This window comes from Chiloscyllium punctatum, chromosome 37, assembly GCF_047496795.1.
Source record: "Chiloscyllium punctatum isolate Juve2018m chromosome 37, sChiPun1.3, whole genome shotgun sequence".
In the NCBI taxonomy this organism is placed as follows: Eukaryota; Metazoa; Chordata; class Chondrichthyes; order Orectolobiformes; family Hemiscylliidae; genus Chiloscyllium; species Chiloscyllium punctatum.
Window position 1 is genome coordinate 8,182,664 of NC_092775.1, and position 17,449 is coordinate 8,200,112.

At 44.8% G+C, this 17,449-nt stretch overlaps 1 protein-coding gene across 3 annotated transcripts in view; it reads right to left on the minus strand.

The window, feature by feature from the left end:
• Positions 1–13,339: 13,339 nt before the first annotated feature.
• The window catches only part of unm_sa1614 (un-named sa1614), a 259,429-nt gene continuing 255,319 nt past the window's right edge, over positions 13,340–17,449 (minus strand). For all 3 annotated transcript variants that reach the window (XM_072556198.1, XM_072556197.1, XM_072556200.1), the window contains one exon: positions 13,340–15,652. In XM_072556198.1, the coding sequence (XP_072412299.1) occupies positions 15,578–15,652 (75 nt within the window). In that variant the 3' untranslated portion in view covers positions 13,340–15,577. The remainder of the gene's footprint in view (positions 15,653–17,449) is intronic.

Here is a 17,449-nt window from a genome sequence, read left to right on the forward strand (position 1 = left end):
CTTTAGCTATCGCGAACATTCTGCAAAGCTGTTGGGCCCAGTCCTTCGGGGTACAACCCGTCCAGCATTGTACAGGGGCAACCTTCTTCAGAACTGGTCCCAATGCCTCAAGAGTCGAAGTCCCTTCCAACTACGCCATCCCTCCAGCCACACAGTCGATCTGTCATTTCTCTTATTCCTGACCTTGCAAGCAGGTGGCACTTGGGAGTAAACCTGTGATTATTAACATTGAGGTCCTGCTCTTTAATTTACTATACTCTGTTTGCAGGACTTCAATAGGACTTTAAAATGGGTCGAGTTTTCCAGTGGCCTTTCCATGTGCATTTGTGTAGCACGCAGGGTCGTCAGAAAGTTCATCACCAATAATTACTATCCCTTCAGATGTCTGACTGCATTGGAGAGGTGCAGAGTGGGTGAGGTACTGTGTTGGCTGGAGTTGGCAGTGAGTAGATGCTGCTTTGTACTCCTTAGGGAGTGATTGGCTCTTCCAGGGCGTCCTTGACATGAATTGGTGAAAGTCTAAGCTGTACAGGACCCAGAGGCTGACTGAGGGCAGGAAATAGGACTGTAGTGGGCACGGATTCAAAGAGGCTGCTCAAGGCAGCCAGAGTGGCTACGGAAGGGCTGATGGGTCGAAATATTTTGTAGTTGTCGTTCACCCTAAGGGGCTGAGTGACTGCCTGCAAAGAACAAATCTTGTGTGGGGGCCCTTTAGTTTGGTGTGAGGGACTTTGGCCACAGAATGGAACAGCAGGACCTGTCTCCCATCACATGATTTACTGCGTTCCTCACGTAGGCCTGTGTAATGAGCTGAGAACAATGTCATCACTCGAGAAAAATCAACACCTCAGCCACCTCCCCCCCGTGACACACATCCACACCAAAATGCACAATGGACATTGCGCCCAATATTTTAGGTTTGTGACCTTTCACAAGTACGATTATTAACTGAAATGTTATCTCTGTTTCCCACTCAAACCACTTGACCTGATTTGTATCTATTTCAAAACTATTTTATCATTTCAACTTCCTATCCATTGTCAGTGCTGGGAGTGGATGATTTTGCCTATTGCAGGTTCAATGAGGGTGACTCCATAAGAGATCTGTCAACAGCACAACTCGATTTTCCACAACTTAATTTTCCTGAGTGTTCACGGATTAAATGTTGCCATAACTCAATCTTTGACCATTCACCCCCCCTCACTCAGGCCAAGATCATAAAGATGGCAATGCTCTAGAGGTGAATGACCTTTCGTACAGGGTCAGCAGACGCAGAGAGGGCTGGAACTCTCTCAGTGTTGGCTTTGGCCAGAAACTAGGATCTCCTGCTAATTATTGCAGCCTCAGAGACTGGTGTTTCATCTGCAGTTCTGGATGTGATATGTTGTCACAGCGATGGTCTGCACCAGGCACACTACATTCATAGCAACAACTTATACTCTCATCCTGCATTTAATGGAGCTAACATCTCAAGGTATTTCACAGAGCCACTTGGGGCAAACAAAGAATGCTTAATGAAATAACAGTGAGACCATACAAAGAACAAAGAAAATTTACAGCCCAGGAACAGACCCTTCGGCCCTCCAAGCCTGAGCCGATCCAAATAAACTGTCTAAACCTGTCGCCCAATCCCTAAGCATCTGTATCCCTCTGCTCCCCACCGACTCATGCATCTGTCCAGACGCATCTTAAATGAATCTACCGTGCCTGCCTCTACTACCTCTGCTGGCAACGCGTTCCAAATGCCCACCACCCTCTGTGTGAAATACTTGCCGCCCTTGAACTTTCCACCTCTCACCTTGAAAGAGTGACCTCTCGTTATTGAATCCCTCACCCTGGGAAAAGCTTATCTCTATCCACCCTGTCTATACCCTTCATGATTTTGTAAACCTCAATCAGGTCCCCCCCTCAATCTCCTTTTTTCTAATGAAAACGATCCTAACCTACTCAACCTCTCTTCATAGCTAACACCTTCCATACCAGGCAACATCCTGGTAAACCTTCTCTGCACCCTCTCCAAAATGTCCACATCCTTTTGGTAATGTGATGACCAGAACTGTACACAGTATTCTAAATGCGGCCGAACCAATGTCTTGTACAATTTTAACATGACCTCCCAGCTCTTATACTCAATACCCCGTCCAATGAAGGCAAGTATACCATATGCCTTCTTGACCACTCTATCCACCTGTGCAGCCACCTTCAGGGTACAATGGACCTGAATTCCCAGATCTCTCTGCTTATCAACTTTTCCCAAGGTTCTTCTGTTTACAGTATAGTCAGCTCTAGAATTAGACTTCCCAAAATGCATCACCTCATATTTGCCTGGATTGAACTCCATCTGCCATTTTTCCACCCAACTCTCCAGTCTATTTATATTCTCCTGTATTCTTTGACAAGCCCCTATGTTTTCTGTTACTCCACCAATCTTTGTGTCATCTGCAAACTTACTGATCAGACCACTGACCCCTGTGGTCACCTTTCTCCATTTGAGAAACTCCCTTCAACTACTACTCTCTGTCTCCAGTTCTTTATCCACCATCTAGAACACCCTGCACACCATGTGACTTTCTCCATTAGTCTACCACGGGGAACCTGATCAAACGCCTTACTAAAGTCCATGTATATGACATCAACAGCCCTTCCTTCATCTATTAACTTGGTCACTTCCTCAAAGAACTCTATTCAGTTGGTAAGGCACGATCTACCCCGCACAAAACCATGTTGCCTATCACTGATACCTGGAGCACTGTGTGTAGCTTGATACCCTTATTTAAAGGAAGGCATATCTATTGTAGAAAGAGTGCAGCAGAGGGTCCCCAGACTGACTCCTGGATGGCAGGACTGGCCTATGAGGAGAGATCGAAGAGATGTAGCATCCCTCCATTTGGCCCATCAAGTCAATGCTGACCCTCAGAAGAGCATCCCACCAGACCCATCCCCTACTCAATAACCCTGCATTTTCCATGACCAATTCACCTGACCTGCACATCTTTGGACTGTGGGAGGAAACCAGAGCACCCGGAGGAAACCTCCGCAGACACAGGGAGAATGTGCAAACTCCACACAGACAGTCACCCAAGGCTGGAATCAAACCAGGTTCCCTGGTGCTGTTTGGCATCAGTGTGAACCACTGAGCCACTGTGCCGCCCTGGTGTGTATTGTCTAGAGTTGAGATGGTTATCTGAAATATGCAAAATTCAGACTGGGCTTGTAGGGTGGACGCAGAAAGGACGCTCCAGATCCTCGGATGTGCTTTTCCAGTGTCACACTTTTTGACTCTGACTCTCCAGCATCTGCAGTCCTCACTTTCTCCTTGAGGAGTGCACAGGAAAACAGTCTCAGAATACAGTTGGGGGAGGCCATTTACCATTGACATGAGGAGGAATATCTTCACTCAGGAGTTGTCAATCTTTGGAATTTTATACCCCAGTGGGCTGTAGAGACTCAGTCATTGTGTTCAAGACAAAGTCGTATAGATTTCGAGGTATTAGGAAAAAAGTGTAGGAAAATAGTGTTGAGATACAAGAGTCATGATCGAATGAGTGGTAAAGCAAGCTCATTCTCCAGCTGCTATTTCCTGTGCTCCTTTTCTGTTAGGGGGAATCTAGAGTAACAGAGTCTGGGATGGCACAGTGGCTCAGTGGTTAGCACTGCTGCTTCATACCACCAGGATCCCAGGTTCGATTCCAGCCTCTGTGTGGCGTTTGTACATTCTCCCTGTATCTGTGTGGGTTTCCTCCGGGTGCTTTCGTTTCTTCCTGCAGTCCAAAGATGTGTGGGTTGGGTGAATTGCCCATAGTGTTAGGTGCATTAATCAGAGGGAACTGGGTCTGGGAGGGTTACTCTTTAGAGGGTTGGTGTGGACTGGTTGGGCCGAAGGGCCTATTTCCACACTGTAGGGAATCTAATCTAATCTAAGAGTCATACAGCACGGAAACAGGCCCTTCAGCCCAACTCATCCATGCTGACCAGGTTTCCTAAACTGAAACAGTCCCACCTGCCTGTGTTTGGCCCATATCCCTCCAAACCTTTCCTATTCATCTACCTGTCCAAATGTCTTTTAGATGTTGTAACTGTACCTGGATCCGTCACTTCCTCTGGCAGTTCATTCCACATATGAACCACCTTCTGTGTGAAAAAGTTGTTCCTTTTTACATTTTTCCCTTTCAGCTTAAAATATGCCCTCCAGTTTTGAACCCCACTACCTCACGGAAAATAAAAACCTTTGCTATTCCCTATATCAATCCTTAATCCGAACTCTCATGATTTTATAAACCTCAATAAGGTCACCCCTCAAGCTCCTACACTGCAGTGAAAAATGTCCCATCTTACCCGGCCTCTCCTAGTAATATCCTTGGAAGTCTTTTTCTGAATCGTTTCCAATTTAATAATATCCTTCTTATAGCAGGATGACTCAAACTGTATACATTACTCCAAAAGTGGCCTCACCAACGTCCTGTACAATTGAAATATGGTGTCCAAACTGAAACTCAGTGACCTAAACAATGATGGCAAGGGTGCCATACGCCTTCTTAACCATCCTGTCTACCTGTGACAGCACCTTGAAGGAACTGTGTACTTGAACCTCGAGGTCTCTCTGTCCAACGATATTCTCCAGGCCCTTACCATTAACTGCGAAAGTCCTTCCTTTGTCTTACCGAAATGCAACACCTCACATTTACCGAAATAAAACTTCAACTGGCACTCGTCAGCCCATTTGTCCAATTGATCAAGATCCCTTTGTGATCTTAGATAACCTTCTTCACTGTCCCATCGATTTTGATGACATCCACAAACTTACTAACCATGCTTCCTATATTCTCAGGCAAATTGTTTATACAAATGACAAACAACAGCGGACCCAGCACTCGTCCCTGTGCAACACCGCTGGTCACAGGTCTCCAGTCTGGAGAAATAACCTACTACCATCACCCTCCATCTCCTACCATCAAGACAATTCTGTATTCAACTGGCTAGCTCTCCTTGGATCCTGTGTGAATCTAACCTTGCTAAGCAGTCTAACATGCAGAATCTTGTCAAAGGCCTTGCTAAAGTCCATGTAGACAACACCAATCTCTCTGCCTTCATCTATCTTCTTGGAAAGGTGCAGAAGTAACAGGGTTGTTGTCATGGGTGACTTTAACTTCCCTAATATTGATTGGAATCTCCTTAGTTCAAATAGTTTGGATGGAGCAGTTTATGTCAGGTGTGTCCAGGAAGGGTTCCTGTCTAAATATGTAGATAGGCCATCTCGAGGGGAGGCCATATTGGATTTGGTACTTGGCAACGAACAATGCCAGGTGTCAGATCTCTCAGTGGGAGAACATTTCAGTGATAACGATCACAACTCCCTGACCTATACTATACTCATGGAGAGAGAGAGAGGAGCAGACGGTATGGGAAAATATTTAATTGGAGGGGGGGGGGGAAGAATTACAATGCTATTAGGCAGGAACCGGGGTGCCTAAATTGGGAACGGATGTTCTCAGGGAAATGCACGACAGAAACATGGAGGTTGTTTAGGAAACACTTGCTGATAGTGCTGGACAGGTTTGTCCCACTGGGGTAAGGAAGGGATGGTAGGTTGGAAGAACCTTGGGTGACATGGAATGTGGAACATCAGTCAAGAGGAAGAAGGAAGCAAGGATCAGATAGGGCTTTCGAAGGTTACAAGGTAGCCAGGAAAGAACTGAAAAATGGACTTAGGAGACCTTGAAGGGGGCATGAGAAAGCCTTGGTGGGTAGGAGCTGAAAATGTGTTGCTGGAAAAGCGCAGCATGTCAGGCAGCATCCAAGGAACAGGAGAATCGACATTTCGGGCATAAGCCCTTCAGGAATGAGGAAAGTGTGTCCAGCAGGCTTAGATAAAAGGTAGGGAGGAGGGACTTGGGGGAGGGACGTTGGAAATGCTATAGGTGGAAGGAGGTCAAGGTGAGGGTGATAGGCTGGAGTGGGTTGGGGGCGGAGAGGTCAGGAAGAAGATTGCAGGTTAGGAAGGCGGTGCTGAGTTCGAGGGATTTGACTGAGACAAGGTGTGGGGGAGGGGAAATGAGGAAACTGGAGAAATCAGAGTTCATCCCTTGTGGTTGGAGGGTTCCCAGGCAGAAGATGAGGCGCTCTTCCTCCAACCGTCGTGTTGCTATGGTCTGGCGATGGAGGAGTCCAAGGACCTGCATGTCCAGGGTGGAGTGGGAGGGGATGATTGGGTTGGTCGGTCCAGGTGTCCCAGAGGGGTTCCCTGAAACGTTCTGCAAGTAGGCGGCCTGTCTCCCCAATGTAGAGGAGGCCACATCGGGTGCAGCGGATACAGTAAATGATGTATGTGGAGGTACAGGTGAATTTGTGGCGGATATGGAAGTATCCCTTGGGGCCTTGGAGGGAAGTAAGGGGGGAGGTGTGGGCGCAAGTTTTGCATTTCTTGCGGTTGCAGGGGAAGGTGCCGGGAGTGGAGGTTGGGTTGGTGGGGGGTGTGGACCTGACGAGGGAGTCACGGAGGGAGTAGTCTTTTTGGAACGCTGATAGGGGGAGGGGAGGGGAATATGTCCCTGGTGGTGGGGTCCGTTTGGAGGTGGCGGAAATGACGGTGGATGATACGCTGTATATGGAGGTTGGTGGGGTAGTAGGTGAGGACCAATGGGGTTCTGTCCTGGTGGCGATTGGAGGGGCGGGGCTCAAGGGCGGAGGAGCGGGAAGTGGAGGAGATGCGGTGGAGAGCATCGTCGATCACGTCTGGGGGGAAATTGCAGTCTTTGAAGAAGGAGGCCATCTGGGTTGTACAGTATTGGAACTAGTCCTCTTAGGAGCAAATGCGGCGGAGACGAAGGAATTGGGAATATGGGATGGTGTTTTTACAGGGGGCAGGGTGGGAGGAGGTGTAGTCTAGGTAGCTGTGGGAGTCGGTTGGTTTATAGCAAATGTCCGTGATGATTCGGTCACCTGAGATGGAAATGGAGAGGTCTAGGAAGGGGAGAGAGGAGTTTGAGACAGTCCAGGTGAATTTGAGGTCGGGGTGGAAGATGTTGGTAAAGTGGATGAACTGTTCAACCTCCTCGTGGGAGCACGAGGCAGCACCGATACAGTCATCGATGTAGCGGAGGAAAAGGTGGGGGTGGTGCCAGTGTAGCTGCGGAAGATGGACTGTTCCACATACCTTACGAAGAGGCAGGCATAGCTGGGGCCCATGCGGGTGCCCATGGCTACTCCTTTGGTTTGGAGGAAGTGGGAGGATTGGAAAGAGAAGTTGTTCAGAGTGAGGACCAGTTCAGTCAGTCAAAGGAGGGTGTCAGTGGAAGGGTACTGGTTGGTACGGCGGGAAAGGAAGAAGCGGAGGGTTTTGAGTCCTTTGTGATGGGGGATGGAGGTGTACAGGGACTGGATGTCCATGGTGAAGGTAAGGTGTTGGGGACCGGGAAGCGAAAATCATGGAGGAGGTGGAGGGCGTGGGTGGTGTCCCGAACGTAGGTGGGGAGTTCTTGGACTAAGGGGGACAGGACCGTGTTGAGGTATGCAGAGATGAGTTCGGTGGGGCAGGAGCAGGCTGAGACAATGGGTCGGACGGGGCAGTCAGGTTTGTGGATTTTGGGCAGGAGGTAGAAACACCCACCAACCTCCATATACAGCGTATCATCCGTCGTCATTTCCGCCACCTCCAAACGGACCCCACCACCAGGGATATATTCCCCTACCCTCCCCTATCAGCATTCCGAAAAGACCACTCCCTCCGTGACTCCCTCGTCAGGTCCAAACCCCCCACCAACCCAACCTCCACTCCCAGCACCTTCCCCTCAAACCGCAAGAAATGCAAAACTTGCGCCCACACCTCCCCCCTTACTTTCCTCCAAGGCCCCAAGGGATACTTCCATATCCACCACAAATTCACCTGCACCTCCAAATAGATCATTTACTGCATCCACTGCACTCGATGTGGCCTCCTCTATATTGGGGAGACAGGCCGCCTACTTGCGGAACGTTTCAGAAAACACCTCTGGGACAGCGGGACCAACCAACCCAACCACCCCGTGGCTCAACACTTCAACTCCCCCTCCCATTCCACCAAAGACATGCAGGTCCTTGGACTCCTCCATCGCCAGACCATAGCAAAACGACGGTTGGAGGAAGAGCGCCTCATCTTCCGCCGAGGAACCCTCCAACCACAAGGGATGAACTCAGATTTCTCCAGTTTCCTCATTTCCCCTCCCCCACACCTTGTCTCAGTCAAATCCCTCGAACTCAGCACCGCCTTCCTAACCTGCAATCTTCTTCCTGACCTCTCCGCCCCCACCCCACTCCGGCCTATCACCCTCACCTTGACCTCCTTCCACCTATAGCATTTCCAACATCCCTCCCCCAAGTCCCTCCTCCCTACCTTTTATCTTAGCCTGCTGGACACACTTTCCTCATTCCTGAAGAAGGGCTCATGCCCGAAACGTCGATTCTCCTGTTCCTTGGATGCTGCCTGACCTGCTGTGCTTTTCCAGCAACACATTTTCAGTTCTGATCTCTAGCATCTGCAGTCCTCACTTTCTCCTTGGTGTGTAGGATTATGGAAAACACTAAGGTGTTCTACACTATTGTGAGGAACAAGAGAATGATCAGAGTGAGGATAGGGATGATCAGGGATAGGGGAGGGAACTTGTGCCTGGAGGTCGAGGAAGTAGGGGAGGTCCTTAATGAATAGTTTGCTTTAGTATTCATTACTGAGAGGAACCTTGAGGTTTCGAGGCCAGCGTGAAACAGACTGATATGCTGGAACAGGTTGATGTTAGAAAGGAGGATGTGATGAAAGTTTTGAAAAACAAAGATAGATAAATCCTCTGGGCCCGACGGGATATACCCTAGGTTATTACAAGAAGTGAGGGAAGAGATTGCTGCGCCTTTGGCGATGATCTTTGCATCTCCACTGACCACTGGACTAGTACCAGATGATTGAACGATAGCAAATATTATCCCCCCATTCAAGAAAAGAAATAGGGATAATCCTGGGAATTACACATTAGTCAGTTTTATGTCTGTGATGGGCAAAGTATTGGAGAAGATTCTGAGAGTCAGGATTTATGATTACTTGGAAAACCGTAGTTTGATTAGAGATAATCAGCGTGGCTTTGTGAGGGCAGGTTATGCCTCACAAACCTTATTGAATTGTTTGAGGATGTGACAAAACACATTGATGAAGGTAGAGCAGTGGATGGAGTGTACATGGATTTTAGCAAGGTGTTTGATAAGGTTCTCCATGGGAACGCTCATTCAGAAAGTAAGGAAGCCTGGGATACAGGGAAATTTGGCTGTCTGGATTCAGAATTGGCTGGCTCATAGAAGACAGAGGGTAGTGGTAGATGGAAAGTATTCAGCCTGGAGCTTGGTGAGTGGTGTTCTGTAGGAATCGGTTCTGGGATCTCTGCTGTTTGTGATCTTTATAAATGACTTGGATGAGGAAGTGGAAGGGTGAGTTAGTAAGTTTGCCGATGACACCAAGGTTGGTGGAGTTGTGGATAGTTTGGAGGACTGTTGTAGGTTGCAACGGGACATTGACAGGATGCAGAGCTGGGCTGCTAAGTGGCAGATGGAGTTCAACCTAGAAAAGTGTGAAGTCATTCACTTTGGAAGGTTGAATTTGAATGCAGAGTACAAGGTTAAATCCAGGATTCTTGGCAGTGTGGAGGAACAGAGGGGATCTTGGGGTCCCTGTCTATAGATCCCTCAAAGTTGCCACCCAAGTTGATATAGTTGTTAAGAAGGCATATGGTGTGTCGGCTTTCATTAGCAGGTGGATTGAGTTTAAGAGTCAAGAGGTTATGCTGCAGCTCTATAGAGCCCTGGTAAGACCACACTTGGAATATTGTGTTCAGTTCTGGTCACCTCATTATAGGAAGGATAAGGAAACTTTAGAGAGGGTTCAGAGGAGATTTATCATGATGCTGCCTGGACTGGAGGGGCATGTCTTATAAAGAAAGGCTGAGGGAACTAGGGCTTTTCTCATTAGAGCAAGGAAGGATGAGAGGTGACCTAATAGAGGTGTACAGGATGATGAGAGGCTTGGATAGAGTGGATAGCCAGAGACTTTTACCCGTGATGGAAATGTCTATCATGAAGGGGCATAATTTTGAGATTATTGGAGGAAGGTTTAAGGGAGATATAGGAGGTAGGTTCTTTACACAGAGAGTGATGTGTGCCTGGAATGCACTGCCACCAGTGGTAGTAGAATCAGATAAGCTAAGGACATTTAAGCGACACTCAGATAGGCACATGGAAGTTAGTACAGTGAAGGGTATGTAGGTTAGTCTGATGTTAGAGTAGGATAGAAGGTCACCACAACATCAAGGGCCAAAAGGCCTGTACTGTCCTATGTACGTCTTCAAAATCTCAATCAAGTTTGTGAGACATGATTTCCCACACACACAAAGCCACACTGACCATCCCTAATCAGTACTTGCCTTTCTGAATGCATCATTCCTGAAGAAGGGCTTATGCCCAAAACGTCAATTCTCCTGCTCTGCGGATGCTGCCTTGCCTGCTGTGTTTTTCCAGCACCACCCTTTTCAACTCTGGTCTCCAGCATCTGCAGTCCTCACTTTCTCCTTTCTGAATGCATGCAGATCCTGTCTTCAGAATGCCTGTCCAACAAATTACCCACCACTGATGTTAGGCTCACTGGTTTCTGGCTTTTTCTTGCAATTTGACTTAAATAATGGCACAACCTCAGCCACCCTCCAGTCTCCCAGCACCTCAACCATGGCTGTTGATGATACAAATATCGCCGCTCGGGGCCCCCACAATTTCTTTCCTAAATGCCCACAATGTCCTGAGATATACTTGATGAGGTCCCAGGAATTTATCTGCCTTTCTGCACTTTATGACCTCCAGCACCTCCTTTTCTGCAAAGTGGGCTCTTTTCAAGACATCCATTATTTATTTCCCTGAGTTCCCTCGCTTCCATGTCTTTCTCCAATGTAAATATCAAGAAGAAATAAGCATTTAGGATCTCAACAATCTCACGTGGTTCCACACATAGATGACATCATTGATCTTTAAGAGGCCCAGTTCTCTCCCCAGTTACCCTTTTGACCTTAATACACTTGTAGAATCCTTCCAGATTATCCTTTACCTTATCTGCTAAACCTATCTCACGTCCCCTTTTTGCCCTCTTGATTTTACTGATGGCAGCTGAGTGAGGATGATGTCCTTAAGATAATTGAAGGAGGCAAGAAGGGATGATCAGTAAGGAATTCCAGAGTATTCGGTCTAGGTGGTGAAAAGCTGGGCTGTCAATAGTGAGGGAAAGAGGGGAGTGAGAAAACATACAAAACACCAGCATGAAAGGTGCAGAGAGATTGGGGCTGTGGAGCTGGAGGAGATTGTGGATTCAAGGGTTTAAACTTGAGACTTTGATGTTCTGGTAACTCCTGTCAGTCAGTAAGGACAAGAGCGATAGGTGAAGGGGGAAAGATAATAGCAGCAGTGTTGAAGGTCACTGGACAATAGATTTTAGATTGGGGTCTTGAAACAGATGATGGGACACTCATTGGCTGATGCAATGCCTGTTCTGGATGGCTGCCAACAACAACTTGTATTTGTGTAGTGCCATAAATTATATTACCTTATTATCAGGGTTAAATAGAAGTAAAACGTATTTCCAGGTTGGTCACAACTTTGATTACATATTGGATCCTGCCTTGAGCTTCCAATCACAATCATACGATAATGGAATTTACCTCACCTTATCTTGTAAAATATTTCAGGAACTTTCACAAATCAATCCACACAAGGAAATATTAGAGTAGATCCTCAAACATTTAGTCAAAGAGGTGTGTTTTAATTAGAATCTTGGAGGGATTAAGGAGGAAGAGTGGTCGAATTGTATAGTGAGGAAACACCAGAGTTTAGAGTCTTAACAGCTGAAGGCACAATCACCACTGGTTGGTGGGATTAAATTCAGGCATGTTCAAGAGGCCAAAGGTGGAAGAGTGCAGAAATCCAGAGGATTGTAGGCCTTGAGGAGATTACCGACATTGGGAGAGGTGAAATCATGGAAAGCTTTAGTCAGGTGAAATTAGATCCAAGATGGCAGCAGAGTAAGCTGCTCCAACTGGAACTCATCTACTCCATTCGTTCCTTTTTTTCTCTCTCTCCCTGGTTTTCTGTCTTATTCCTCTTCTGCCAACAGCCTGGACAAGAGCGGGGGTGACCAGCAGAATGAGGGCAGCAGCAAGTGACCCAGAAAGGGGGTGGCCAGCAGCCAGTCGAGTAGATTAGCAGTGGCCTGGACTAATGTGGGGATGGCCAATAGCCTGGAGGGGTATGGGGACGACCGATGGTCTGGAGGGGTGTGGAAGTGGCCAATGGCTTGGAGGGGTGTGGAGACGAGCAGGGACCTGGAAGGGTGTGGGGATTTGTAATGGCCCGGGGGATTGGGGGGGATGGAGAAGAGGGATGGGAGGGTGGGTAGTGGGCTGGAGGAGTGTGGAAACGGGTACTGAGCCGGAGGCGTATGGGGATGGGTAACTGTCTACAACAATGATAACTTATGGTTGGGAACCAGTGGAGTCTGGTCAGACCATGTACAATCCCTGAGAGGAAGACTGTAATGTCTGACATTTTAACTTTATTTCTTATTTTCCCAACTTGCATATCTGTAATGTAGTCTAATTTTTTTCCTTTGTTTTTTCTATGTTTTTGTACTTAAGACATGCAACTGAGATGGCACCGTGTATTTGGAACATTGTACACTTTTCACTTTACTCATGTTCTTTTGTAACTTGAGTCCATGTGACAATAAACCTAATTCAAATCCTAAATTTACAAATCACAAAGGTATGGTGAGGTTTTAGGTAAAAACAATGACTGCAGATGCTGGAAACCAGATTCTGGAGTAGAGTGGTGCTGGAAAAGCACAGCAGTTCAGGCAGCATCTGAGGAGTAGGAAAATCGACGTTTCGGGCAAAAGCCTGTATTCCTGATGAAGGGCTTTTGCCCGAAACGTCGATTTTCCTGCTCCTATGGTGAGGTTTTCACAGGTATAGCTGATGCAGTGGTAAAGCTGACTGGGGATGTGGAGTTGAGAATACATAGTCTTAGCTCTCATTTCAGTACATCATTGGAAACTCAGCACAGGGTCAAATATGTGACCAAAGTTGTAAATACGTTTGACTTCGGTTTAAGCCTGATAATATGGTGATTCAGCATTTTGAATATGTAGGAGTGCCTGTGTAAGAACTTGTGCAAAACATTACAACAAATGTCTTTTTGATTGTTAGAGACACATGCCTATTAATTAAAACTGTGTTTTTCTGCAAGTACAAAAGTTACAAAAAGACCCATATAATAAAACTAGAGACAATGATTAAGTAATTAACCAAGTTTGCCATTTATTCACAATGATAATTAAGGTGGTGTACACCTTTAAAGTACATGAAAGAGAATAATCACACAGTAGTCAAGAATAGGAATGAGAATTCTGGAATGATTTCTTTCATTGAGCATAATTAAAAATAAAAAAATAATACTTTTCCTCATATCAGATTACAATGTTCCAATCATACGGATCTTAACTCTGCTTTCTATTTTTATTCATAATCTCTTGAACAAAGCAAGTGATTGTGAATCTCGCTGCAATATCTACACAGTTACGGTAATAGTAATAGATATTTCATGTGGTGGTGTTGGGAAGGGTAGGCAGAGGCCTTATGAATAGACCATCCAAAGTATCAATGCTTTCTTATGTGGTCCCAATCTAGAATAAGTCATCTCATCAGCCCTTCATAAAGGATCGACATTTTCCTTTTATTTTTCAGATCAGATCAACAGTGAGCTAAAACTGAACAAATCCACATTGCAAATAACACTGTTACCAGTTAACCTGGCAGTAATGAGGATGATTTGACAGTTTGATTTGTTTAATAATACATTTACCACTAAGAAACATTGTTCATTTTTATGATGCCAAAATCAAGCCTGGAGGAGGGACAAGGGGAAGACAACAGTAAGTCACAATTTATGCTCGAGATAAATTGAGAGGAAGTTTACTGTTAATCAGAGGGAAATGGATCTGGGTGGGTTACTCTTTGGAGGGTCAGTGTGGACTTGTTGGGGCGAAGGGCCTGTTTTCACACTGTAGGAAATCTAATCTAAAAAACATTTGCAGATACAGAAAAATGATTTTGTGCAAACTGGCTGCAATGTGTAAAGTCGCCTTCATGACTGCTTTGTTCAAACTCTAGGTGGTGCTGATGCACTCCTGATTCTGTTGCTGAGATTTCTTCCAATTTCAAAAGGAAAAGTAATTCACACTCCAAAAATGAAAACAAAATACTGCGGATGCTGGAAATCTGAAATTAAAAAGTGCTGAAATCAGACATCATCGGTAAAGAGAGAAAGGGAGTTAAAGTTTCGAGTTGAATACTCTTCTTGAGAACAGAAGTGTTATATTTGGTTTGAAACATTAACTCTCTTACGCTCTCCATAGATGCTGCCAGACCTACGGAATAATTCCAGCATTTTCTGTTTTATTTCACACTCCAAAGAGGTAGTTCACTCGGTATAAATTCATTAATTAAAAATCTGTGCAGGCATTCACAATTATAAGCTAAGGTCAATCAACACAATTTATCCCTTCCGTCCTGCCATGTATTTAGGAGTGGGAATGGGGTAGGAGAAATGTTTTTAATTTTGATCATGATCTAGATGCTCTGAATTTCAGTCATTACACATAAGCACATTTACGACATGGTAAACACAAATCCAAACTAAGTTTGATAGTCCAGAGACTATCATATCTTAAATAAGATATAGGGATCTATTTTCTTGTTAAAATGTTTTAACATGAACACTTAGCATTTTTAAATTATTACTTGCCATCTTTAAAAATAAAAATACATAGACTCTTCCATAATTTTCACACATTCTTCCTCCCCAGCCTATTGGAGGCTATTTCCCCATCATGGATTGTCATAATTGCTTGTTGCTCAAAATAAAAGTTCTGAAGTGGCAACAAAGAAAGCAGAGCCTGGTATGAAAGATGTTCCCTTATCCTCAGTAAATGCTTGCCACCAGGCAGTGTGGTCAGGTGTTGACCTCCCCAAGCACAAATATTTCTAAAGATAGGATTTTTCCATATATAAAAAATATATATATTATATATAATGGCTAATTCTCGAGAGTGGTTTTATGATGACCATTTTAAATCTTTAAACATTTATAACTGAATAATATCACTAATTGGAAACAATTTTTTTAAAATACCAACATACATTAGCATTGTACAGTAAGGCATACACTTAGGGCAACAAATTAAACAGCCACCTGCTTTCAAACAGCAATCTGGATCTTTCCTGAAGTTAAACCATGTATTCGGGTTTTACCGAACTGCCTGCTGCATCAGTATAGCTTTTTCCCTCAGAAGGGCCACTGCATTAGAAGAACTGGTTCACTGTTCATGGTCATTAGAAACAATTTTCAAATGACGACTACCTTTCAGTAAAATTGATAGACGCTTCAAACTCCAAGAAGTAAATGATACAGATGAAGCGAATGATATTAGTCTTCTCTCACTTTAATTGCTCAGATTGAAGGATAAGATCTGTTAGCTTGTTTGTAACTGGATAAAAGATGCTGGGAAAAGACCTTTTCTGTGAGGTTGCCCTTCTATATAGCCATTCTGCCAGAAAGAGAAAAAAATGAACATAGTCATTTAAATCCAGTCAACATTCAGAGGTGTTTCAGAACACTCATTATTCCCATTATTGATTTAGTGCAACATAACATGCAAGGTGTGCTATTATTTCACAGCATTGAATTAAGCTAATTAAAAGTTCTGAACATTGTGTAAGCTCCATTCAGTACTCTGAGTCAGAACGTTGTTGGTTCAAAGCTCACCCTGAGAACCCTACAGGCATTCACAATTATAAACTGAGATTAATCAACACAATCTATCCCTTCCTTCCTGCCATATATTTAGAAGGAGTGGGAATTGGGTCAGAGAAATGTTTTTAATTTTGATCACGATCTAGATACTCTGAGTTTCAGTCATTACACTTTAGGCCTTAGCAATGACCATGTGGAGATTAATGATGCCAGCAAGATAACTGCGACTGATAAAGAACTTACAAAGTTAGAAATGGAGATACAGGCTGCAAGAACCTGGGCCTGTTCAAAAGTGCAATATTACACATTCCTCCAGCTCATTTACAGGAAAACCACACAACCTCTGAAACTGAACCCTTCAAAAAGCACAGAGATTCTTTGTCTTCTTACAAACATATGAACATTCGCCCCTTCAAGCCTGCTCCCCATTCAATAAAACAATGGCTGATCTGATCTTCAACTCTACATTCCTGCATATTCCCAAGAACTTTTATTCCTCAAAAGTCTATTTAGCTGTGTCTAAAAAATATTTAAAAGATTCTGCATCTGATGTATTTTAAGGAAGGGAATTTCAAAGATTTACAACCCCTAAGAGAAAAAATATTTCCTTGTCTCTGTTTTAAGTAGCCGCCTCCTTATTTTTAAAGGGTGACCCCTAGTTATAGATTCTCCCACAAGAAACATCCTCTTAGTATCCACCCAGTCCCTTCTGGATCTTACATGTTTCAATTAAGTTACCTCTGATTCTTCCAGAAGATACAGCCCTAGTCTATATAGCCTTTCCTCATTGGGTGATCTGCTTGTTCCAGATATTCATCTTCACTTATCTACAAGTATGGGATCCAGTTACCCTCATGAGCATCTACATCTCAACACTTGCCTTCACCCCAGATGTTAAGGATCAATTAGCAAATGGAGTTCAATTTAGATAAATGTGAGATGCTGCATTTTGTTAAGGCAAATCAGTGCAGGCCTTATACACTTAATGCTAAGGTCCTGGGGAGCATTGCTAAAGAAAGAGACCTTGGGGTGTAGGTTCATAGTTCCTTGAAAGTAGAGTCGCAGGTAGACAGGATAGTGAAGAAGGCATTTGGTACACTTGCCTTTATTGGTCAGTGCATTCTGCATAGGAGTTGGGAGGTCATCTTGCAGCTAATTTGGACATTAGTTAGGCTTCTTTTGGAATCTTGCATTCGATTCTGGTCACCCTGCTATAGGAAACAGGTTGTGAAACTGAATATTGTCAGGGTTGGAGAGTTTGAGCTAACAGGGGAAGAGGCCGGGACTATTTTTGCTGGAGCATCTGAGGCTGAGGTTTATAAAACCTCAGAGGTTTATAAAATTGTGAGGGGCACGGATAGGGTGAATAGCCAAGGTCTTTCTCCCAGGGTAGGGGAATCCAAAACTAGAGGGTATAGGTTTAAGGTGAGAGGGGAAAGATTTAAAAGGGACCTAAGGAGCAACCTTTTTTCACGTAGAGTGTGATGCCTGTATGGAATGAGTTGTCAGAGGAGGTAGTGAAGGCTGATACAATTATGACATTTAACAGTAATCTGGATGCATATATGAATAGTAAGGGTTCAGAGGGACA